Source organism: Poeciliopsis prolifica, unplaced genomic scaffold, assembly GCF_027474105.1.
Source record: "Poeciliopsis prolifica strain line A6 unplaced genomic scaffold, Auburn_PproV2 SCAFFOLD065, whole genome shotgun sequence".
Classification (NCBI taxonomy): Eukaryota; Metazoa; Chordata; class Actinopteri; order Cyprinodontiformes; family Poeciliidae; genus Poeciliopsis; species Poeciliopsis prolifica.
In genome coordinates, this window is record NW_026562440.1 from 1,897,090 (window position 1) to 1,921,300 (window position 24,211).

The 24,211-nt window shown below is 36.5% G+C and overlaps 4 protein-coding genes and 3 non-coding genes across 12 annotated transcripts in view; 6 read left to right on the forward strand and 1 right to left on the reverse strand.

Moving 5' to 3' along the window:
• The first annotated feature begins 2,029 nt into the window (after window positions 1–2,029).
• Window positions 2,030–11,989, forward strand: LOC129351137 (deleted in malignant brain tumors 1 protein-like). 2 transcript variants are annotated; one of them, XM_055019945.1, is made up of 17 exons: window positions 2,030–2,079; window positions 3,002–3,064; window positions 3,307–3,333; window positions 3,460–3,771; window positions 4,867–5,160; window positions 5,274–5,588; window positions 5,681–5,971; window positions 6,525–6,839; window positions 6,954–7,253; window positions 7,352–7,660; window positions 7,883–8,197; window positions 8,675–8,983; window positions 9,061–9,354; window positions 9,482–9,817; window positions 9,911–10,018; window positions 10,760–10,841; window positions 11,225–11,989. In XM_055019945.1, the coding sequence occupies exons 2-17, from the start codon at window positions 3,028–3,030 to the stop codon at window positions 11,373–11,375; spliced, it is 3,795 nt and encodes a 1,264-aa protein (XP_054875920.1). In that variant the 5' UTR covers window positions 2,030–2,079; window positions 3,002–3,027; the 3' UTR covers window positions 11,376–11,989. The 2 variants fall into 2 exon arrangements, with proteins under 2 accessions (XP_054875920.1, XP_054875919.1); XM_055019944.1 differs by lacking the exon at window positions 2,030–2,079 and adding an exon at window positions 2,721–2,842.
• A 2,007-nt stretch (window positions 11,990–13,996) lies between these two features.
• Window positions 13,997–16,190, forward strand: zgc:153284 (uncharacterized protein LOC751696 homolog). Its single transcript, XM_055019947.1, has 3 exons — window positions 13,997–14,168; window positions 14,380–14,547; window positions 15,905–16,190. Exons 1-3 carry the CDS (start codon window positions 14,127–14,129, stop codon window positions 15,965–15,967), a joined length of 273 nt encoding a protein of 90 aa, XP_054875922.1. The 5' UTR covers window positions 13,997–14,126; the 3' UTR covers window positions 15,968–16,190.
• A 714-nt stretch (window positions 16,191–16,904) lies between these two features.
• Window positions 16,905–20,363, forward strand: rps12 (ribosomal protein S12). Its single transcript, XM_055019948.1, has 6 exons — window positions 16,905–16,985; window positions 17,110–17,156; window positions 18,273–18,389; window positions 19,413–19,515; window positions 19,793–19,894; window positions 20,276–20,363. Exons 2-6 carry the CDS (start codon window positions 17,143–17,145, stop codon window positions 20,336–20,338), a joined length of 399 nt encoding a protein of 132 aa, XP_054875923.1. The 5' UTR covers window positions 16,905–16,985; window positions 17,110–17,142; the 3' UTR covers window positions 20,339–20,363.
• Window positions 18,114–18,188, forward strand: LOC129351254 (small nucleolar RNA SNORD101). The gene has a single exon (XR_008604713.1). It is a non-coding gene; the product is annotated as a small nucleolar RNA SNORD101 (small nucleolar RNA).
• On the forward strand, window positions 18,836–18,918 carry LOC129351255 (small nucleolar RNA SNORD100). Its single transcript, XR_008604714.1, has one exon. It is a non-coding gene; the product is annotated as a small nucleolar RNA SNORD100 (small nucleolar RNA).
• LOC129351256 (small nucleolar RNA SNORD100) lies at window positions 19,593–19,675 on the forward strand. Its single transcript, XR_008604715.1, has one exon. It is a non-coding gene; the product is annotated as a small nucleolar RNA SNORD100 (small nucleolar RNA).
• A 247-nt stretch (window positions 20,364–20,610) lies between the features above and the next one.
• The window catches only part of eya4 (EYA transcriptional coactivator and phosphatase 4), a 52,629-nt gene continuing 49,028 nt past the window's right edge, over window positions 20,611–24,211 (reverse strand). For 3 of the 5 annotated variants that reach the window (XM_055019951.1, XM_055019949.1, XM_055019953.1), the window contains 2 exons: window positions 23,259–23,359; window positions 20,611–21,231 (listed from right to left, as the gene is read on the reverse strand). In XM_055019951.1, the coding sequence (XP_054875926.1) occupies window positions 21,151–21,231; window positions 23,259–23,359 (182 nt within the window). In that variant the 3' untranslated portion in view covers window positions 20,611–21,150. Of the gene's footprint in view, window positions 21,232–23,258; window positions 23,360–23,440; window positions 23,542–24,211 lie in introns of all 5 variants that reach the window. The other 2 variants (XM_055019952.1, XM_055019950.1) reach the window with 1 other exon arrangement.

A 24,211-nucleotide genomic window follows, 5' to 3' on the forward strand; every position in this document is an offset into this window, starting at 1 on the left:
TTTTCCTTTCCAAGCGTCACTCTTCTGTATTTTTGTCAATGACAGAGAAAACTAACCAAAGGGTGAAAAACATAGATTCATTAAGTCTCATATTGTTGTGATGTCTTTCAGGCAGTTAAGAGTCTTTGTGTGTTTTCTTATCCTATGCATATTTATTGGTGATCTAAATAATCAGCGTGTGCGTGTGAATTTCTAATTTAGTCGAGCACCAATGAAAAATCAGCTTTAATGGCTCATAATATTAAAAATATGACCTTTCACTATTTACAAAGTAGCAAATATTTCTTATTCTGTCTTTTATTTACTTGGCATAATATAACACTGGAAATATTAGTCAAAATTTACTGAATATTTATTAAGAAGCACAACCTTTCATTAAGAAATTCCAAATTCTTTTTCACAAAAATCTGTTCTCTTTCTTTTGCAGAATCTTTCTTTTCCTTAAATCTTGATGAGTACATCTCACAACAACAAAATTTTTCACTTTAAAATTATATTTTTTATTACGACTGGCTAAAAAGACATAAAGGGGCTCACTAAGACTTTCCTTCTTCACCCTCTTTCTTCTAAAAGACATTTAGCAGCAAGAGGTGATTTTGTTTTTAGCAGTTATAACTTTTATGATTTAGAAGAGATTATATATTCCCTTAATGAGATATAAGTCTTGTAATAGGGATTTTTGCACCTAATTATAATTACAAAGTTTTCTCGAGATGCTGCTCGTGAATTTATTTGGCATACTAGCATTGTTAATGGTTGCAGTAAAGGCACTTTGTCCTCAAAATACCACCTTTTGTTGTACTTCCACAACATAAGCTTATGCAGAAATCTTCTTTTTCATTCGGCTTTTCTCTTTGAGGGTTGCCACAGTGAGTCATCTGTCTCACTCTGCCTGACAAGAAGATGCCTTCTGCATCTTCTTCTCTCACACCGATGTCCAGCTACCTTGTGGATGCTGATGCAGAAATATAAACATAAAAACAGAAACATATAAATTGTCATTTTTCAGAACTTTTGTCAATGTCGCAGTTACTTTGAATCTTTATGTTTATTGAACTGACAAATATGACCAAGTTTAGGTGAGTGGCTATGCTCTTTCAGTTCTTTTTTCTTAATTTTCATCATTTTGAAGAGAAATCATCATCTGATCAGTTTTACAGCGGGGGCCAATCATTATGTCCCCCTCGTTCATTGCTGTCAATTGCGTATTTGTGAAACTAATTTACTATCATTTGCATGGTAGCTAAATTAATCTACTATTCACAAGCAAATCAGTAATTAGACATGAAGAATCGAGTGCATTTTTTGAAATGCCTGTAAGAGTGTACACTATGAAAACAGTAATAAGAAGAAGTTGTGCAGATTCTCAGCAAAGGAAATTGTGATGCGTTAAAACAGCCGAAGTCAGTTGACCCAAAATGCTGAATAGACAAATATACTTTTGCAATACATTTGAGCACAAATTGCCCCCTTCCTTCACCCTCCACACACCCTGCCACCATGATCTATCCTGCCTGAAATTTTAACTAGATGTTTAATCTAATTTTACACATCTTTTGGTCATTAAACTGTATGTAGTCTATTTGTCAAAGATAGAACATAGCCAGTCTCAGAACATAGAACTGTTTCTTGCACAGTACTACTATTTGTCAATAGGTGAGGATCAGTGTTATATGCCATATATTTGTGCTAAATCACAAATATTTTTAATTCTATTGTCACTTTCCTGTCACCTTGCAGTCAAGCATCAATTTGTGTTGGTCTACTAAAAATGACAACTGTAAAGTAGTGTTTTGTATTGTCAAGGTACAGCTTTGTTACACTTCGCAGTGCCGTTTTGCTTTGCTGAACATTTTGGAAGAAAAATTTGGTTCGTTTAAGGAAATGAATAAATGCGCTGATCACAGAGAAGCAGAATTTCATAATAGGAAATGTTTTGCATACATGGTTGGAGTGTTATGAAAGATGGTGGGCAGGAGCTAGTTCCTCAAGTGCTTGTGGAAGTGAGGAGCTGCTTGAAGTCAGGTTTTCATTATTTTTTTATTCTTGTTGAAAGAGAGGCTGCATCAAGCCTGCAAGGTAAGATAACTTTTTTTTTAAAAAAACAGTCACATTATAATTTATTTAGAAAACAAACAAAAACACAAACAAATTTACTTTCAAAGTTTTACTTTTCAACATTGAAGCTCAAAATCATCCATACATTTGCTAAGGAGTAATCCAAATTTTTACTTATTTATGTGAAAGTCTAAATCATCAAAATGTTCAGTGTACTTTTTCCTCAATGGAGATCAGTGAATGTGCATGTTTTACAAACTGGTTTCTCACACAGAATAACACATTAGAGTTAACAAAGTCAACAATTTTCACAAAATTTGTAGAAATGAAAAAAAGTGTTAAATAGTTGGAACATATAAAAATGATAAGACAGGAATAATTTAAGGCTTGACATTTGTTCTCAAACACGCTTCCTTTTGATGTTGGATGTTTTCTCTGAATCTCTTGACACATTATTTCATCCTGTCTACAAAAAACAAATAAATAAAAAAGCTAATATGTTACACATCTGCTTTCTAAAAGTAATGCATATTAGAAGGTGTTCTGTTCACGTCGAGTGTTAAATCATTTTCTTATGTGTGGTGTAAAAGCAAAATAAAATCCCCTGTCATGTTCCATCTTTAATGATTGATCAAAATGTCAACATGTTAGAGTTTGCACTTCAAGTCCACACAGTCCATTTTATTCATAGGGATCCGCATGGCGCGCACATCCTACAACATAAACACATTTTTCGTTTTTTTATTAATTTCTAAATAGTGGGGGAAAATATTTGGACGTTCAGGTAAGAAGCAAGCATGTTTTATCCTTTTGAGAAATGAGTAGTAATGATACAGTATCCAAAAGGCTCTTATTTCATTCAAAAATTTGTCACATGTCAACATCATTGTAGAGGGAACAAGAGCTTCCTCTTTTTCACTTACATTTTCTGTACCTTTTGCAGAATTTGTCCTTCTCTGAAGACATAATATGGAAAGTCAGCATTTTCGTTTCCTTTTAATTGCAGGTGAGATTTTATTTTTCTAGACATATTTTCAGTTCAACTTTGGTGAAATGGTTTCCCTCACAACTACATCAGCAAAGCGTTTCTTGCTCCCAAGTGAAATTTTGACAGATTTCACTTGGGAGCATGGCATAAGATACTAACTTTGTTTTAAAACAGATACCATTTAAATTTTGCATCTCTCTGATGTTGTCATAACATGACATATAGTTTAATTATTTAAACTATATGTTATTGCCCTTCAGGTCTGCTGAGCTTACCTTTACTTACAGGTCAGTAAATTCCAAGCACTTAGTTGGATATCTATGTCCATCTCATTAAACCGGCCTCTTGGCTGTCTTTGTCCATTGTTTTTGTTTTTTGTTATTTAAAAAACGTTGGTTACATTTCATTTCCAGAATGTGATAAAGTTAGGATTGTCGGGCCTTCACGTTGCGCTGGCAGAGTGGAGATCTACCATGACGACGTCTGGGGAACCGTGTGTGATGATCACTGGAGCATTACTAATGCTGAGGTGGTATGCCGAGAGTTAAATTGTGGCGTGGTTATGGAGGCCAAGAAAGGTGCTTTCTTTGGAGAAGGCTCAAATGAGATCTGGTTGGATGACGTGCAGTGCAATGGGAAAGAGACCTCCATTATCAAGTGCCAGCACAAGCATTTTGGGATTAATAATTGTGGGCATAGTGAAGATGCTGGAGTTGTATGCTCTGGTAAGTTTGATATTATTCACTATACTTGTGTTGGATCATACATTTAATTAGAGCCCATACTTATTATCCGGGAAAATAAATGTCTGCTTTTTAAAACCAGAGTTAAGCTAAATACGTTTGTGAAATGTGGGGAAATGTTACAAGCTTATAATCGTAAATGTACTTTCAGTATTTAAGTTCACTTTGAACTTAGACGAGTTCAAAGTGAACAAGGTCAAAAATCAAACCAGTGGAACTATGCTTATCAGCAGACGCACTATCTGGGTAAAGATATGTTGTTCAGGTTTGTTGAAGCATGGACCCTGATCTTCTACCTTGTATTACAAATCTAGACTTTTAGATATTTAGAAACTTACTGAATTTAAACCAAATAACCAGGGAAAATCTTCCATGGTCCCAACAGCCCACATTGCTGCTGTGTGGCAAGATTTGCACACATGATGAAATGTCTTTCATCATCAAGACATTTCTTAATCCAACCTCAACAGAGGCATTTCTTTCTCCACCAAATTTACCAGGGGAATCAGAGTGGCACAAGTGTTGTATAGAACAAAACAATGCAACAAAAATTGTATCACTATTATCAGTGTTTAATGTTTTTCATATACATATTTGGGTGTATTATGCATATTCTGTGAGTTGTGATGACTGTGCACAGTATTTTAATGACTTGAGATAAAAGTGCTAATCTTAAAAAAAATATTAATTTAGTTGTACTTTATTTTTTCTTAAAATAATATGCACCCTTTTTTCACTTATTTGGTTCTGATCCTTGTTGAGGCTCTTATGAAACATGACAGATTAGGATCTCTCACTAAACAAAAATAACAATAAGTGACCTATTTCAGGTATTTGTTGGAGTAAATTGACACACCTTGCAGTAAACTGAAAGTACATTTGCAGAGTGCTTCTTCTTGCACTGCAAAATGGAAAATAGGTAAAAATTGACATTTACTCCAAAGCCTTTTATGATTAAATTGTTATTGGTTTTTGTTGGCTTTATTTTATTGCCTTTGAATTGAGCAGTGGATGAGATTCTTTGCCCTCCTTCAAGCTTTTCTATTATGTTATTCTGATCACTGTCTGTTGCTTTAGAACATGTTCGGATTCTCAATGGAACCAGTCGTTGCAATGGCAGAGTGGAGCTCTTCCAAAATGGCCAGTGGAAACGAGTGTGCAGCAGTGACTGGGGTAAGGAAGAAGCAGACGTGGTGTGCCGGGAGATCAGCTGTGGCTCGCCTATTGTTCAGGCTGCAACACAATACTTTGGAGAGGGACAGGGGCTGCATGGTGTCAAAGCTAACTGTGTTGGGAACGAGACCTCCATCTCTAACTGTGTGATGCAAGAGTTCAGAGAAACTTGCATTGATGCTACCATTTCCTGCATGAGTAAGTCAAACTTATAACTCACATTATACACTAATTTACTTTAACGCTCATCATTGTATTTTTGTCGCATGCTTGGTTGGACATATCTCAATTTCTTTTCTAAAACTTCACAGACACCAGGCCAATCCGGCTAGTAAATGGGACTAATCGATGTTCTGGTCGCGTAGAAGTGTACTATGAGGGACAATGGGGAACCGTTTGTGATGACAAATGGGGCATGCAGGAAGCATCTGTAACATGCCGAGAGATGAACTGTGGGAATGCTCTTGCTGTCAAGTACAAGGCCTACTATGGAAGAGGACAGGACCAGGTCTGGTTGGACGATATTGACTGCACCGGTCATGAGAAGTCCCTGTCTGATTGCCCACATAGAGGTTTTGGAGAGCATGACTGTGACCACCATGAAGACGCTGGTGTTATTTGCTCAGGTAGCATATGTTCTAATATTTTTGCCGCTGATATATGCACAAATAATTTTAGATAAATCTGACATAAATCTCTTTAACTGCTTACTTACCAGAGAATGTGAGATTGATTAATGGGACGGACAGCTGCTCTGGCAGAGTAGAGGTCTTCCACAATGGTCACTGGGGAAAGATCTGCAGTAACAGTTGGGGTGGGACAGAGGCTACAGTACTCTGTAAAGAACTCAGTTGTGGAACTCCAAAGAAAAACCAAGACGTCTTCACTTTTGGTGACAGCCCACTGGCGGGGTTTATAAGTAGATGCTCTGGTAACGTGAGCTCCATCACTCAGTGTGTGGTGGATGAACATGTCGGGAGATGTGAAGGTGTTTCTATTGCATGTGCAGGTAAGACAGACTATTTGTAAATTTCCATATTTTTCATAAGACAAAAACAAAACATTTAAGTTTCCATGTTGAACCAGTTCATGAAAAGGCTCTTTAGTGGTTGAATTTTTCTTATCCATTACGAACCATCTTCATGTTAATGTGCCACATTACATTTGCTAACTAACTTAGATCTTAATTATACATTAGTATGGTTGTGAACATGGTATACAGTAGACTAAGGTAAATATAGTTCTCACTTATTTATGCAACATGACTATTTTGTACCTTTTGCATCTGACTGTTTTGTGAAGCCAATAGATAATAATAATAATAATAATAATAATAATAATAATAATAATAATAATAATAATAATAATAATAATAATAATGTATTTGCTTTGATAGATAAATTGGTGTGCCCGTTATTTTTGGTTCAATGCAGATTCTAAAGTTTTGTAGCAATCAATCCTTTGAAAAGAGAATGAATCAGATGTAATAAGTACTACTCTAAGTTATTCTCTGATCTGGCAATTAATAACTCTTTTGTACTTCAAATATGACTTTTCTTCAGGTAATCCTCCAATTCGGGTTGTTAATGGCACTGACCGATGCTCAGGTAGAGTGGAGGTTCTGCATGATGGCCAGTGGGGAACAATATGTGATGACGAGTGGGACATCAGAGATGCCCAGGTGGTGTGCAGAGCCTTGGACTGTGGATCTGCTCAGACAGCTAAAGGTTCAGCCTTCTTTGGTCAAGGCCAGGGAGACATCTGGCTAGATGATGTAAGCTGCTTTGGGAATGAATCGTCCCTTTTGCATTGCCGCCGACCTCCTTTTGGAGAGAACAACTGTGGCCATGGGGAAGATGCTGGGGTGATTTGTTCAGGTATCTAAGTTACCATCTTTTATTCTACGTTTCAGATGTGTGATTATCAAAATTTCATGTGGTCATATCAGACTTTTATCACCTAGAAAACTCTTCTTGTTTTTTTTTTTTTAGCTAACCTTAGGCTGATAAATGGCACTGACACCTGCTCCGGCAGGGTTGAAGTCTACAATGGGGGCCACTGGTCATCAGTATACAATCTCAACTTTGATATGAATGAAGCTACAGTGGTGTGCAGAAATATGAATTGTGGAGATGCTGTTAAGGCCTTTGGATCATATGGGGAAAATATGGACCTCAGAGGCTTACAGATGAGTTGCAGTGGTACAGAGCAGTCCGTCTCTCAATGCACACTGAGAGAGTATACCAGAAACAGAAATGATCGTACTGAAGAGGCATCAGTCCAATGTTCTGGTATGTGGCGTGTCAAATTTTTAACAAACTTTCTCAATAAAATGTTAATTCATATGAAATTTTCCTGATCACCACTGTATGTCACCTGTAATTTCCAGGAAATGTGAAGTTATCTGATGGGCCCCATCGTTGTGCTGGAAGAGTGGAGTTTTTTGATAAAGGCCAGTGGGGGACTGTGTGTGGGGAATTCTGGGACATTAATGATGCAACAGTTGTGTGCAGACAGCTGAACTGCGGCAGGGCTCATAAGATTACCAAAATGTCAGAGTTTGGTCAAGGGTCGGGGCAGACGTGGATTGAACATATTGAATGCAGTGGGAGGGAGTCTACTCTTTCCCAGTGCCCACAAAGACAACTTAGAGACAGAACATGCAACGCAACTGCCAAAGCTGGTGTGATTTGCACTGGTGAGTAATAATAAAAGCGGAAAAAACAAACAAAAAAAAACAGTCATGGTTTTAGTTTATTAGCTTGGTTTCTTTTTTTTTTCTCAATATGTATTTGAAGATTCTTCTGTAAATACACTTTGAGGTTCTTGTCTCCTACATAAAGTGCACATTAAAAATACAAAATTTTGACTAGATATTCTATGCTGAATGTCTACATCTTTGCATAACTTGTCTTCACAGGGAGCTTAGAGGTCCGGTTGGCTAAAGGCAAGGACGAGTGCTCTGGAAGGGTTGAGGTCCGTCATGCTGAAGCATGGCAAACGGTTTGTGATGCAGCCTGGACGGAAAGTAAAGCCGAGGTGGTATGCCAGTTGCTGGAGTGTGGCCATGCTTTAAACACTCCTGGTGGTGCTTCCTTTGGTCAAGGCAATGGAACTGTTGTGGAAGCGAGTGATTCATGTTTTGCCAACTTGACTTCTCTTCAAAAATGCTCAGTAAATGGCTTTAGTAGATCAACATGTGGACATGAACATGATGCTGGGGCTGTGTGTGCAGGTAAGGTTTTTATAGATAGCATCATGTTTTATGATATTTTCCATCCAAACATACCAGAAGACCATTTGCTGGTTATTTGCCCTTGATTATATAAGGGGACATACCTGTCATTTTGAGCAGTACAAAGGTCTGGTCAGCTCAAACAGGTGTTTTTTTTTTTTTGACCTATGTCTCATAATTGTCTTGTGAATTGTCCTTTAATTTTTTTTATATCCAGATGACTTCCAATTTTTTAGCTAGGAAATGGAATGAAGACTGTGATAAAAGAGGTCCTGAGTTTGATTTGAATCTATATTAAAACTACGGCAAACACAATGAGTTTAGATCTTTGTCATTACATTTGGTAATAAAAGTAGGTTTTAATGGGTTTTATTGATTTATTTACCTGTGACAGGTTTGATCATGGTTTGTTTGTAAAGGTGTGTCTCTTCGGGTGTCCATTTGGTTTGCACAGAATGTTTTTCTGTTTTCATGCAGCCCAGTTGCGGTTGGTTGGTGGCTCAGGCCAGTGCTCTGGCAGAGTGGAGATCTTCTACAAAGGCCAATGGGGCACCGTGTGCGATGATGACTGGCAAATGAGCAATGCTGATGTGGTGTGCAGACAGATTGGTTGTGGTCACGCGGTCTCGGCCCCCACCAGTGCACATTTTGGTAGAGGCTCCGGTCCAATTTGGTTGGACAATGTGGAGTGTACAGGCCAAGAAGTTGCACTTACACACTGTAACCACCGTGGTTTTGGAGAAAATAACTGTGGGCATGGTGAAGATGCTGGTGTCATCTGTTTAGGTAAGGAACCAGGTTCATTTTGAATCAAATTTATTTTTCCCTAATTGAACTTTTGTGGTTCTACAATTGTGTTTCAGGTGATCTACAAAAGCCTCAGATTACTTTGAATCCTTCTTCAGAGGTAATCTGGGGTGAGAAAGTGGAAATCACATGCACTGTGGCAACAGAACACTTGGGTGGGACATTTTTGCTAAAAAAGACACAAGGTTCATTTTCGAAGGAAAAATTCTCAGACCATGAGGAGGCGACTTTTACCTTCCCTCAAGCAGAGTTCAACCTAAATGGGACATACTTCTGTGAATATCATAAGAAACTGGCAGATCAAATTATTTATTATCCTCAAGGAAATACAGCCGACCTCTCTGTTGGCGGTAAAAAAAAAATTCTTATTGTTTTTTTGTTGATTTTTTTTTTACGCATAACATACTATAAATTTATATATGTATATATACAGACATTATCATGAAATCTAAAATAAATTTTGTCTTTATCTTGCAGTAAAGTTAGGGATACCCAGCATCTCTCTAACATCTGCTCATCAGATGGTGATCTACAGTCCTGTTAAACTATCCATCACCAAAGGAAGTGCCTTCTCCATAACCTGCGCGATTCATTCCAGGTTTCCTGGTGGCGTCTTCTACCTGAGCAGGTCTAACAAAAATAACACTGAGGCCAAACCAGCATTTGGGCACAACATTTTCTACATGGCGTACTTTGAATTCTCAGAAGTAGATTTTAAAGACCAAGGAGACTATGCCTGTGTCTACACTGTTAACATCTCATCAATTCCCTTCCGCTCCTCTCCCTCTAAGACACTCCAAGTCACTGTACTCGGTAACGTTTGACATAAAGAAATAATTGCTTTACTTCCGTCATATTTTTGTTTTTAGTTCTTTTTTCTTCTAACACATGTTTTTATCTTTACAGCAACCACCTCTTCATCAGTTGTTGCAGGTGTTGTGAGTGTGTTAGTGATACTGCTTATCTTGTTGGTCATTGGCTTCTTTGTTTGGAGGAAGAAATGGCGAGGCGCCGGTAAGATTCCTATTTTATTGTTACTGTTTATTGAATACTAAATTGTGCAGTGGTCATTTATGTCTGAAAACTTGTAGAGTTTGTCATTTGGATGTTGCTGTGTATTACAACTCTTATCAGCAGGGTGTAATGATACTTTTCATTGTGACACACTGCATATAATGTAACACTGCATACACCAAGTTAACCTTTCAGAAGTTATTGAATGTAAATGTCTGACTTTGAAATTAGCAATAAATCTCTAATAAGTTATTTATGTCATTGTTATGTCTTTTAGCAAATATATACATTTTGGCAATTCTAAATGAACTAAAACAAGAAAAGTTTGTTTGATTTAAGATCAGATAGTGAGATAAAAAAGTGTATGTGCATGTATGTAAACGTCTGGCTATCTATGTACATATGTGCACATATTTGTTGGCACGCATGTTAAAAAAGCTCTAAAGTAAACACATTTTTTAGTCTCAGAGTGAAAACTTCTAAAAAGCATCTAAACTGAAATTACATTTTATTTATTTTCTAGAGTAAAAAACAACAACAAAAAAAATCTAATATTAAACATATTTTAAAAAAACAAAATCACCTGTGCCACAGCTCTATATTTCAATGAAAATCATGCGAAAATATTTTTTGGAAGAAATTCAAGTTTATCATAGTTTAAAGTAAGAACTGAGTAATCCATGACTATGTGAAAACGAGAACTGCTTTTCAATTGACCATGATGTTATGCTTTCTTTTTAGTTGTCATGGCTCAGTTTAACAACAGGTTAGAATCCAAAAAACAAGAGCTGGACGACAGAGGCAACGGAGCACTCGATGAAAGGTAATGTCAATGTCGTCTTTTATGTGCTCTTTGCCCTAATGCTGTGTTCCTTGATATTCACTTTCCAAAAACCCATGACGCATTTTGTAAAACAGTTGAGTGTATAGGGGGATAAATAGTGTATGGGAAGATGCTATTTATTTGTTGAAATAAAAAAGTGTACAGATGGCAATTGGTTGAGCTACATTTTATTTACGACATGTGTTCGCAAATGTTTTCTAAATATAACAACAATATATGGCCATTTCCAGTTTTTTTGTGTTTTGGCTAAAAAATACAAAAAAAAAAAAAAACAAAAAAAAAAAAAAACAGGAAAGACAAACAGTTTGGAAACTATGTTGTGGTGACATGATTCCAATCGTATCCATCTTCCTCATTTTTAGGGAACGTACCAACCAGTTGTATGATAGAGGACAGCAGGACAGCATGAAAAGAATGAACAACAATCTTGATTTGGAGATCACAGAGGAAAAAGTCCCAGAAGATTTGGCAGGAAGAGTCTGTTATGAGCGTGAACCACTGGTTGATCCTTAATGGACCCTTAATGGATCAACCAGCAGTACCATCCAACACAGGCCTTCTACTTATTTTCAAAGCAACACAACATCAAGTTGAAAGGCGGTGTTTACTTTCTCTATACATTGTTGAAAACACCAACGCTGATGTCTTAATGTTCTGAGACTCCCGAGCAAACTCATTTGTTAGAACACCAACCTATCGGGAACAAGCTTTGGACCTTTTGATGATGTGTAGAAGCTCCTTACAAGTTCCAAAAATAAATAGGAAACTTTGTTGTGTTTTTACATCTAGTTTTCGAAAAGTAATTTTTAGTTTTTATTTTACAATTGAATGATGTAAACCTTATCATTTTCTTTAATGGTAAGTGCAAACAATGAACAACTGCTCAATGATTACACAGATAAAATATAGTTCTAATCTCTCATGCAATATAATTCATTTAGTCAGAAACAATCATTTTCATTCATATTCCTGTGGTGATTTTTAAATATAAAGTAAATCATAATGCTATTTGGTGCAAGGATGAGCTGAAGGTCTTAATCACCTTGAAAAAAGAAGGTTTTGGTGTTTCCCAGTAATTTGCTTTTTGTAAAGTGTGACTGATTAATAAAATTTTGCTTTGAAAAGAGTGTTGACTTTGATCATAGATTTCTTCAAAATCAATGAATCAATGAACAGGTACTCAGAATATTCTGGTGAAAAATTAATATACTAAGTATATTACATTTTAACATACTTGAGCATACTGTAAGTCAGACTAATCGTGAGTATACTTCAAATTCACTTAGGATTAGTTAACCTAAAGTGTGACATTTTGGAACAACTAATTTTGTGCGTTGTGTATTTTAATAGTATTTAAATTGTATTTAAAGCACAATTTCAATTGTTCTAAGTATACTTCAACATACTTTTATTGGACCACTTAAGTTAAATTTAGTATACTTTAAGTGTAATGCTTTTTTATGTAATATAAACATGCTTGATTACAGTAGTATATATTGAGTGTACTATTTTTGTGACTGAATTGCAATCTAAAATATATTTAGAATGTATTTTAAGTATTCTGGCATTACATATTTTATATATTAGTAATGTGATTACAGTATGCTACAATTACACTTTTGGTTTATTATAATTGCTAAGTAACTAAAAAGTGACTTTTTAGTTACTTAATGTCTTTTATTATTCTGCTTTGCCACTTTATACATTACATGCTTCATACACACTACAGTACTACAAACACATCAGGGTGCCAAATTACTATGCACTTGCTACACACTTTACAGGTGAAATTAATTACATTGTGCATTGCCGTTTTAACATAAATTTGGTTTTGCCGCCCTTACATTCCAGATATCTCAAAATGTTTTATGACTAGCTGTTTTAGCAATTTAAGATGTCTCTAATTATGTTTTGACTAGACAAAATACCTATTTGATATATCTCTAATTACATTCTGACTCGTCAGAATGACGTCAGATTTACCATTGAGTTGTACGGAGACTTCAATTCAAGTTATCTACAATGAATTACTGACTATCTGAAATACACATTTCAGATATGTACAATTAAATTATGACCAGTCATAAAGTAAGTTCAAGATATATCAATTTTAGTTTTGACTAGTCATAATTCTAACTAAAGATATTTCGAATGACAACATAATTCAAAATATCTTAAATTTATTTTTGGAAAGAAGACATGTAGTTTTGACTAGTGAAAACTAAATTATAGATATCTTGAATTGTTCCTGCAGTTAATCATGTGCAAGCAAAAATGTTTTTCCTGGCTATTAAAATATATTATTTGATTTTAATGTTACAAGTTTTTCCAATGATTGTTTCAGCAGCTCTCTTCCCTTGTACAGTCAGTTGAATAAGCTGAACCAACCTAAAAATTGATTCTGTCACTTTTGGCTGCAACATCTAAGTGTTTGCTGTGTGACAATGTTTGGGAAAAAATTGACCAAATGTTTTTTTTTAAGAGTAGTTTTAATTTCCTCACTCTGGAGGTGTTTCAAGTATAAATTACTTGTTTAAAATCATCCAACATAGTCTCAATTAAATATTGGTCCAGAACTTGACTTAGCCTCTTAATCTCAAAGTCTTAATTAAACCTCTGAAGCAACCCCAAGCCAACTCACGAGGAGCACAATGTTTCACTATCACATCTTTTTCTGAAATGATGTGTTCAAGAGACACTGTCATACAATCCTTAGGAGTGAAGAACACGGGTGGGGTGTGTTGGGGTGTTCTCATGCCACCCGCTACAAGATGCCACTCTGGGTGGTTGCCCATGTCACCCATATCTGAAACCTGAAACCACCACCAGGTATTATGAACTGTGCAGTCTTGCAAACGGTGGATTTAAAACTGGAAATATTCAAATCAATTCATTTTGCTTAACAGTGTTTGAGTAAGGAGCTAATAATAGAAAGTAAAATAAATGTTTGTGTGCAACTTTTGAAATCCAGGCTTTAATGTAGCTTTGCTGCTGTTTGTGGCTTTTAAAGGTGTGCTTCTGTGTGGGCGTGTCCATTCTTGAGTGGTTTTGCTAATGACAGGGACAAGCCTTGACAGGAATATGGTCAGACGAGTGGGTGTGTCCATGCAGGAAGGTAAACTCTGTCCAAACCTGTTCACCTTGTCTGCTGCTTCAGCAAGCCCACATACCTTCAGACAGCATACTGCAACATTCTCAGGGTAGTTTCTCTCAGAAAACCTCAGTTTTTGTCCATTTTGGTGTTTTCCTTTTGGAATAGCAGACATGTTGACGGTGTACATGGCCAGTGTGAGCGGTTCTGTGGAGGTACAGTATCCAGTCTTTGTTTTCCTTATTATTTTGCTGCAGAAAATACAGTGAGGCATGGTGTACAGTGTATTTTCCATGTGAAGACAATCTGTGTGCACAATTCAGAAGAACATGTGGTCAGTGAGGCATATCTTTGGTAGAACTCAGACTCAACCAATGCCTGGGTACACTTAACCTCTACTGACAGATGAAATGCTTTTCTTTCCAGATGAAGAAAAATCAAGAACGAATCTTCTCTGTCCTCACTTCTAAGAAAATTGCCTTCAAACAAGTGGATATTACGCAGAACTCTAAGGACAAGGATTTAATGAGGAAGATGGCAAACAATCCCACTGCACTTCCTCCACAGATATTCAACGGAGATGTATACTGTGGAGTAAGTTTTTATTAATTGTGTAACAGAGATACGAGTTAGAAAGAATGAGGTGAATTTAAAAAAAAAAAGACATTTAAATGTGAAGGGTTGCCACATACGCCGCACTTAAAAAATCCTTGCAGCACAGTAGGGTGTGGATACAAGGACTAAATAAATATTTGCTGTATGAATCACCCATGTTGTGGCTTCACAGACACTACAGTAATTCTAAAAACATAGCTGACATTTTCATTTTATTTTTGAGTTCCACAGACGTTACTTCCTGCCATCCTTTTTGATCCGTTCATGATGCATTACATGTAAATTAAATGGTTGAATTACCTCCTCAGCAGTAGCAGTTCTTGTCTGAATGGCACCCTATGCAAGCTTCTCTTTCTATCGCCCCAAACTTGTACTGCAGTGGAGTGTGTGGAAACTTCCAAGTTGCATACCCATGCACAATAACAATATAAAATGTGCTCAGGGTGTAAAGGACAGATAAATATGATGTTTAATACATATATGGTGCACCACTATAGTGCCACCTTGGGCAACTACTCATATGGCCCATTTTATGTGACAAGATAAGACTCTTACCCAGTACAAACTCATAGGGGCTCAATGAAACGCTTTTATTATAAGATGAATCCAGTTGTGTAATACCACATTGGTGTGATTTAAGGGGCTGAAACTTGTCAAGTTTCAACTTGTCAAGCACAATGGAGTCTTCCTCCAATGTGATTTGGGGCAAGAGTCTAAAGCACATTTCTTTATGGCTTACTTTTTTTGTGGAAACTTTTTTTAAATAAAGTTTCCACAAATAGTCTACCATACAGTATTTGCATTCACATACAACCTTCAAATCTCGTACAATCAGACTTCATTATTAAATAAACCATAACTGATGTTCTTGGTCTTCCATAAAATTGTTCTCAGAAGAATAAAAACACCCAGCCCTGACCCTAAACAAAACATTTTTTTTAAATAAATACAAATTAGTAACTTAACAGTCTTATTTCTGTCATCCCTTAAACTTGCCCTTCATTGCAAGAAACTGTTTGAAAGAAAACAGTTTTGGTAAAGTAGACTAGTCACATAAAAGTCTAACGTTTCTATTTATCCAAATATGGTCACAGAACTCTGGAAGTAATGAAATATGTTTGTGTGAAGTCATCTAATAAATTGCTTTCATAAATATGAAACATTGTATACAAGTTACTAGGAGATATTAGGAGAGAATATTAGTACATCACATTCTTCCTGTGCTGTAAACAATTAAATAACTTACAACCACCTGTTTTTATGTTTTTTTTCCCTCTTGATTCCTCTATCTCAAACTAAACTTTTAATCAGCTAACTTTCTTTCTTTTTTCTCCAGGACATTAATGCATTCAATGAAGCGATTGAGAATGAAGAACTTGAGAAGTTCCTCAAGCTATAGAGGGAAGACTGAGCAGCAATGTGGAACTTTTGGGAATATACTTATTGAATTTTCTGCACAAGCTATTATGAAAGAATATCTTTTTGCTCATCGATGTGCCATACAGTATGCTTTATTGCTTCAAGATGCCAGGAAGGGTTGTTTCCTGAGAAAAGCATGTGGGTTTTTGGGTAACAACACATTTTGGAATACTCTAAAAGTGAAATAAAGTGTTTCAAAACTGTTTGATTTATGTGTTATTCCAATTTATTTGTGTAGTTCTTTCTTCAGTCATATAATTTCACGCTACAGTAATCAGACAACATCACAATTTGCAACCTTTTGAGCAACAGAACTACACATAGTGAGGGAAATGTTCAGTTTTTGAACATAGTTTTTAAAACGAACTTAGAACATGCCAATAAGTTTAAAGGAAACTTGGTTTTTATTGAATTTCTTAAAAAGGTAATTTATAAATATAAACATATTTTTAAGCACATTTTTTATTCAGTACCTTCAGCCTACTGAAAGAAGAAAAGCAAGAATTCGGGGAGACTTTATTGCAATATTTTTCCAAAGGTCAGATAAAATGTTTTCTAAAATTTGCAAAGAATTATTTGCAAATTTTTTTGAGAGAAAGAAATGCTCTCAGCAGAAAGCAAAAATATTCCATGCGTTTGTATTTGTGATGTATTTCTCCAGAATGAGCCTACTGATCGAACCCATTCAATAACGGGAAGCGACTCACATCTGTGATATTAGCCTTAATAATGCCGTTTAGTGCAGGATATTTTCACACATATCTATTAAATGTCAAAACCTTGCTTTTAAACAACATATAGAGTGAAGACAGAGGAGCAATGGATTCTGGTTAATGATCAGTTCGGAAGTACCCAGGAAGTCGGTCAATATTGGTGAGCAGAGCCAAACGATGCGGATCACAGAATGATTCGGAATTCCCATCCCCTCCCTGCCGGTATTAAACCAATGTCGCCGCTTTATGACGTCCTCTTTACCCGCTACCTGAGAGGAGAACTGGGTGCGTTTCCCTCACTGCTGACACAATCTGCACGAATAATCAAGCATCTTACGTTTTAATTTCATCAGACCTTGCTGTTTATGTTGGACAATAACTCTATTTTTGTGTCTCCAATATATTTCAGAACTTTAAGTTCGCCATCCATCGCAAATCTACAATGGCCGAGGAAGGGTGAGCATGACGCTTCATTCAGCTACAGCTACATTAGCAGAGCGTTTAGAAATGGAGAATATAAGTAGCTGGACTTACAAGATCCGACTATTAGTCAATAGGGAGATGCATAACTAAAACTTTGAGAACCTCCGGTAGTCTCATAGGTTTAAAGCTTCGAGCGACGCTTGGCACAAGCCAGGAGGCTGGCTAAGCTGACATGTGCGTTCAGAATGAAATACAAGTCTGATGGGATTTGTATGAAAAAAATTTACTTAAATGCGGATACAAAGTTTACAAAGCGATATATTTAAAATTAGGGTGCCTTTCAATTAAACCTCTATGAACAATAAGGGGACAGATAGGATAGATGGCTACTCCTTATGCTACTTGCTGAGTATTTATTTACATGCTTAAATCTGTGTTGATATGGGGTTTGTTTTTATTAAAGTAAATTTAAAACTGATCAAGTCCCTTACAGTTTTCTAGTCAAAAGAAAAAATAGAGAAGCTTCTTAACTTGGGTTTTATAGTTTTGCTGAATTTTGTGACCAGTTTCCAACCTCTTAGGTTTTTTTTTGTAAAGCTTTGATGCATCAATACTGATATTGACAAAAACTCGACAAAGTCTAGCTTCTCTGTAAGGGCTTCAAGAAAAGGACTAAAAATGTTTGTCATACTCTGGCATGACTAGGCCTGTCACCATAACAAATTTTGCTGGCCGATAAATTGTCCCAGAAGATTTTGTGATAATTTCTGTATTGTATTTGTTGCTGCTTTTATGCTGGGATTCTCTCAAAAATATTTTTAATCTCAATTGGCTTTTATTCTGGTAAAATAAAGATAATCATAATAATAAAAAAAACACACCATTGTTGTTTTGAAATCATTTTAAACTAGTACAGTGGTAATGGCATAACAATGCAAGTTCAACGTTTCAACACTAAAAGACTAATAAACTTTAGGTTTTCTGAGCTCTGCTTATGTGATGATTCAGTTCTTTTGTCGGATACCCCTTCACTCTACAATGAGTGAGATTTTCCATCTGATGTGCCAGAAGCTCAGTAATGCATGGTAATTTCTCAAACTTGAAGTTGGAAGTTGTCCCTTTTTAAAAATCCTTTCTTCTTTGTGATAGCACTGCTGCCGGAGGTGTGATGGATGTCAACACCGCTCTCCCTGAAGTGCTGAAGACCGCACTTATCCACGATGGCCTTGCACGTGGAATCCGTGAGGCTGCCAAAGCCCTGGACAAGTAAGTGGAAACACCTTAGGAAATGCCTTCATCATCATTTCATAGGATTCTTTGCTGAATCACTGTGTTGTTTGAAATACAAAATTGGAAAAACTTCAAGTGGATCAAGATTTATTAAAACGTTGAGGAAGAAAATGTGGCTAAAGGACACAACTTGTTTGAGCACCTACAAAGCAAAGCATTGTGAAGCACAAAAAAATATCAGAAATCATTAGCCTACTTAAAACCATATATATATATATATATAATATATATATATATATATATCCTGAAAGCTTGAGCCATGTCAGAAAAACAATGCTTGGATAAAATATATAAGTTTGGCTTTTCCAGGGCTGACAGTGAAGGTCAGACATCCAAAGAACAGTTTTATTTGCTGAAGTGTGGCAGATACTTCAAATGCATGGTGTTGTTTACAGATGGTAGAGTTTAAGGAATTGTGCTGCTGTATCAGTGATGATAACTTGGCTCCCTCTACTGAACTTTGTGAGGAGATCGCCTCTGTTACCCAAATTTTGTCTGAGATACAGTCCAGCACATTGCTTGTATTTAACGCTCATCCTGCCAGGATTTGCTCGTGCATCAGTGTTTTATGTTGCAGAAAGTGATGGGACCTGTATCAGTCAAAGTCAAGCCTGTTTCAGGCTATTTTGCTCCACTTACATTTGCTTTGATATTCCTCCATGTCCCCACCCTGCTTTGGCAAAGAATGAAATTTAATCTGGCATTTGACATAATGGAATGTTTTGATTATTGATTCTATGTTGCATGACTTTGTGTTTGTTTTGATGTAAAACACTTTGAAATGCCTTGTCGCTGAAATGTTTATATGAATAAAATTTGATTAATCTAGAATTTTCTGACAAATAAGATTTTTGCTCTTTAGTGCTGCAGTGATTGGCTGCTCCTGTTCTTTTCCTAACATAGAAAGAATTGTCACAAAGTGTCATGTGTGCCATTTTTGTTTTTATGCCTTGCATATTTATTTCTTTGCAACTAGTACATTTCTTGTGTTTTTGGCAGACGTCAGGCCCATCTCTGCGTCCTGGCTGCTAACTGTGACGAGCCCATGTACGTCAAGCTGGTGGAGGCCCTGTGCGCTGAACATCAGATCAACCTGATCAAGGTAAGTGATTGATTTATCGAGGCAGATGTTGGATTCTTGGACTTCTTCAGCATTCAAGGTTTTGTGAAAGGTACTTCTGTGTCAGTGATGACAACTTGGCTCCCTCTACTGAACCCTGTGAGGAGATTGCCTTTGTTACCCAATTTTGATCTGAGATGCAGTCCAGTACGCATGGCTTTTATTTCTTCATCACTTACATTTCTTTGTACGATATGGAAACCAATAAGCTGACGTTTATTTCCTTCATGCGACTATATTTCTTTTTCTTATTTCACAGGTTGACGACAACAAGAAGCTCGGTGAATGGGTCGGACTTTGCAAGATCGACCGCGAAGGAAAACCCCGCAAGGTGGTGGGCTGCAGCTGCGTTGTCATCAAGGTAAAGGCTTGATTTCTTTGTTGATAAAAAAGAAGTTCTTTGCTTAAACATGTGCGTAAGTATTGTTACGAGTGTAAGGGGAAGGGAAAGATCTAGCATTTTGTTCAGAAGGCATTATATGAGGCCTGCCAGTCAAGTCCAGGTGCTTCGCGTTATGCAATGCAGCTGTTAAATTACTGGCGAGATAAAAGCCACAGTACGAGCCCCATCATCTATCTGTGATATCTGGGGTCCCTTGAAATGGTGACATGCACTGTAAAATGCAGCAGTACTGTTTTTATTGTGACAAAGGACTTTTCACATCTTGTGTATGCCTGCAGTTGTTAAAGCTTAATTTACCATGGAAATGCAACACTAACGTAGTTCTTGTTTTCTGTGCAGGATTATGGCAAAGAGTCTCAAGCCAAGGATGTGATTGAAGAATACTTCAAATCCAAGAAATGAGATGTTAATAAAATGTGGAAATGAATTTGCCTCTGCTGTTTTACTTTCAACTCTTCATGGCACACTTACAGGCTGGTTGCTGTATGTAAAGCATCTTCTGCATAGAACTGCACTGGATCCATGTCAGGGTTACATGCTCTGATCAATAATTTAAAGATAGTACTTTGAAATGCTTATTACATTATTAAAGGGCTTGTGTTTGTCACTTGAATGCTAATGTGTTGCTTCAGAGGCATTCAGAAACACATAAAAAAAGAAGTGAGACCCAAAGATCAAATCCTTACAATTTAATTTCTGACAAAACCCAAAACATCCACTGTCCTTGAAATTTATTGGAAATAATTTACATAAGGTTTTACCACAGACTGCATTTTTATAGCAAGTTAACCGCCAGGAAGAAAACCTTAGAAAAACGTCCCCTGTTATACATTATGGACTACAGATTCCTTCAGATTAATAATTTGCAGGGGAAGGTACATTCCAGGTGAGATGTCTTCCTTTTGCCCTCTGTGCTGAAAAAAATCTTGGAACAGAAACATCCCAGAAAGTCTTCATCCTTCGGTTCCCAGTTAAGCTGCATGAACAAAACTTCTCACTTTTTACATACAGATAAAGATCCAAAGCAGGAGAGCTGAACAGGGCTTCTTTATCACCTTCAACTTAAGACTGTTTAGAGTTCATCAAGCCAGACGTTCAAAAAGACAGGAGAAAGAGAGATCAAACCATTGCAGTCTAACGTGTTCTTAAATAGTTGTACAAAAGAAGGCTGCTTGTTTCCATCAACATTGCACGAGTCCATTTCGCCGTGGTGGTTACAGGTATTCGAACTCCAGTGCTTGGTGTAATGCCAGCAGGTCAGAGTGACTGGATATCCTCCAGAAAGGCATGTTGTGCTGTGAAACAGACGCACAAGGTTAAAACCAGAAGCAGTTTCCATGGCTGCTTACCACCACCTCAACTCATGCAAGCTACGCTACTGTAGCTTGGAACGGGTTACTATGCAATGGCACCACAAACAAAAACCCATGCAGTACTAACATTAGTGGGAAATGTGCTCGTCACCTTCTGCTCAGGGAGCTACTTGAAACTGGTTCAGACAAGATGTCGAGGAGCCAATGTGTCAGAATTCACCAGAAATATCAACTTGAATTTATAACAAGTCAAAATAATTGTTTTGTATTTTTCTGTGTTGCAGTCTATAAAATGTACACTTTTATGGCTCATCAAATAAACCTTTAAATATGCAGATGAAACAAGTCCACAGCCACACTTGCTGCTTTTGATGGTTAATCAATGATGTGCTGCTTTAGAAAGGAAATAAAATTCTGAAATTATGCCGTTAACAGCATATACAGTTCACTAATTTGAAATTCAATATTCAATAAGATACTAAGATAATTACTCAGATAATTGAAATTATACTTTAATCGGATGCATTTTATGTTTTATTTAAATTGACACATTGTTTAATAACTTGAGTATTGAATCATCAGCGAATGCCCTGCAAGATGGTTGACGACTTCACCTAATAAACAGATCATATTAGGTTCTGTCCTCAAGTATAAAATCCATCAAATAACAAAGTCCTAGAAGTACCTTTTTTTTTAAGCCTAAGTACTACATTAAAGTTTTATGCTCATTAGTTGCTTAGCTTTCAGCAACTGAGTGGAAACTAAATCTTCACTGCACACAACTTCATGTTGAAAACAGAACCATTGAATTTCCAAGACACTGGAAACTGTTGAGCGTCTTTTAATTGTAACTTACAAAAAAAGTGAAAGCAACCCACTCTTTAAAATAATCCCAGCTCCAAGCGTCAAAAAATAAAATCTGAAGCTGAAAGGATTTGTATTCAGAAAGAAAACATCTCTAATTTAACTAGAGTAAACCAGTTCTAACAACCTGTTTTTTTTTGTTTTTTTTTGCTTGTATTTTCTTATTATAGTAAATTATAGCAGAAGTCAAAAAACGCATTACATCACTGGAACAAAAGCAGCATATTTAGGCTAAACACGCATGTTCAAAGCTTGGCTACTGTGTATACTTGGGCAGGGCATCACTTAAAGTTTGACCAGAAACATGTTCCAAATGTTAACTTGCACTGGGCAGTGGTCAGTACGTTCACGGTATGACCTCGATTAAAACACCTCGGTTTCACTGTGTGAATATACACAGAGGAAACATTCATGGTCTGAAAGTTTTTACTTAAAGAAGCAACATTTATTCCTGCAACTGCAGTAAAAATATTATTCCCAATCTTTATCATCGCATGATACATGTCAGAGTTAAGAAACAACAGAAACAACTACAATTTTGCTTTTCTGCTGTTGATAAAGCAACACAAATTTGAGACGTTCTTGGATTATTCCAGTGCATTTGATGAGTCTCAGCCGACTCAGATGTGAGTAGGTTGCATTCTCGTTTCAAAATGGAAAAGCTGTAGATTTTGCCAATTGTTTCATTGCTAAGTGCTATTACCAAAACCAGGCTGTAGCAATGCGTTTCTCTCTATTTTTTGACTTTAAGCACAAGGAGAACATGGTTAATATGATGCAAGCAAGTAATTTAGTAATAAACTGAATCACTTGTCCATTCAGGCCTGGTTGGTAAACTCTTAACTTCACTGGACGTGCTTGTATTTCTGACTCGTGTTGTTTTTAAAACTGTAATCTAGTTTCTTGCTAAAAGTGCCAAAGCATACTCAATTATCCAAGCTTTGCTCTTCAGTATTCACTCTTAACAGCTGCAATCAAGTTATCCCAGCACACTGTCAAACAAAGAAGCCAGTCGACCAGAGAAAGTCAAAGACCAACACAAAAACCGCTGCAGCAAAGAAAGGCAGGTTTTGTCCAATCAGAGCTCACGCTGTGCAGAGTTGGCGGATTGGAGGGATCACGCGGTAAGGTTGCGGTTCCATTACCTTTTTGGCCGCCTGTTCCTCTTCCACACCGTCCCCAATTACAACATACACTACTTTCCTGCCAAACCTTTGCATTATGCGCTCAAAGCAACTCTCTTTTCCTGCAAAAAACAAATGAACAAGGGGGAAGGAAGGAGGGTAACATGGTCAGAGGGGTCAAAGTTCAGAAGCTGTTTGTTTACCTGGCTGGCGGCATGCTCTTCATCCTTTCCATCGCCAATCACAACATATGTAATGTTAGTGCCAAAGCGGGAGACTATACGCTCAAAACAGCTCTCTTTGCCTGGAGACAAACAGACGGCTTTCACAGGTTTTTCATTTGTTTAGGTAGATATAAAAACACAGGAAGGATGCATCCAGACACATAGATGAAAGAAACACTTCTTTTCGTGCGATGCCATATTTTTAATCAATTGGAAACATAAACATTTGCAACTGAACACACTGGTATTGGGTTTTAGCTGACTTTACAATGATTTTGTTACTCCTCTTTAGAATTCATACCTTAATGAACAAAATGAACATCCAGTGTGAAATTATTGCCTTATTTACACAGCTTTTCTTCTTCGGTCTCATCTTACTGTCATATTATTTTTGCTTTTTTCCCAAATGATTTTCTATTCTTCCTATTTTCTCTACTTAAAAATATTCATCTTAGAGTTTTGTTTAGCTTTCTCACTCAAAGAAAGTGTAGATTATTAAACTCGGTGTACTCATCTCCTTTGAACACACTCTTTCTCTCTCTGTTTATATATATATATATATATATATATATATATATATATATATATATATATATATATATATATATATATATATATATATATATATATATATGTATATATATATATATATATATATATATATATATATATATATATATATATAAATTCCCTTCTCACCCACCGCGGGTGGTTCTTATCCTCTGAGCTCGGGTCCTCTACCAGAGGCCT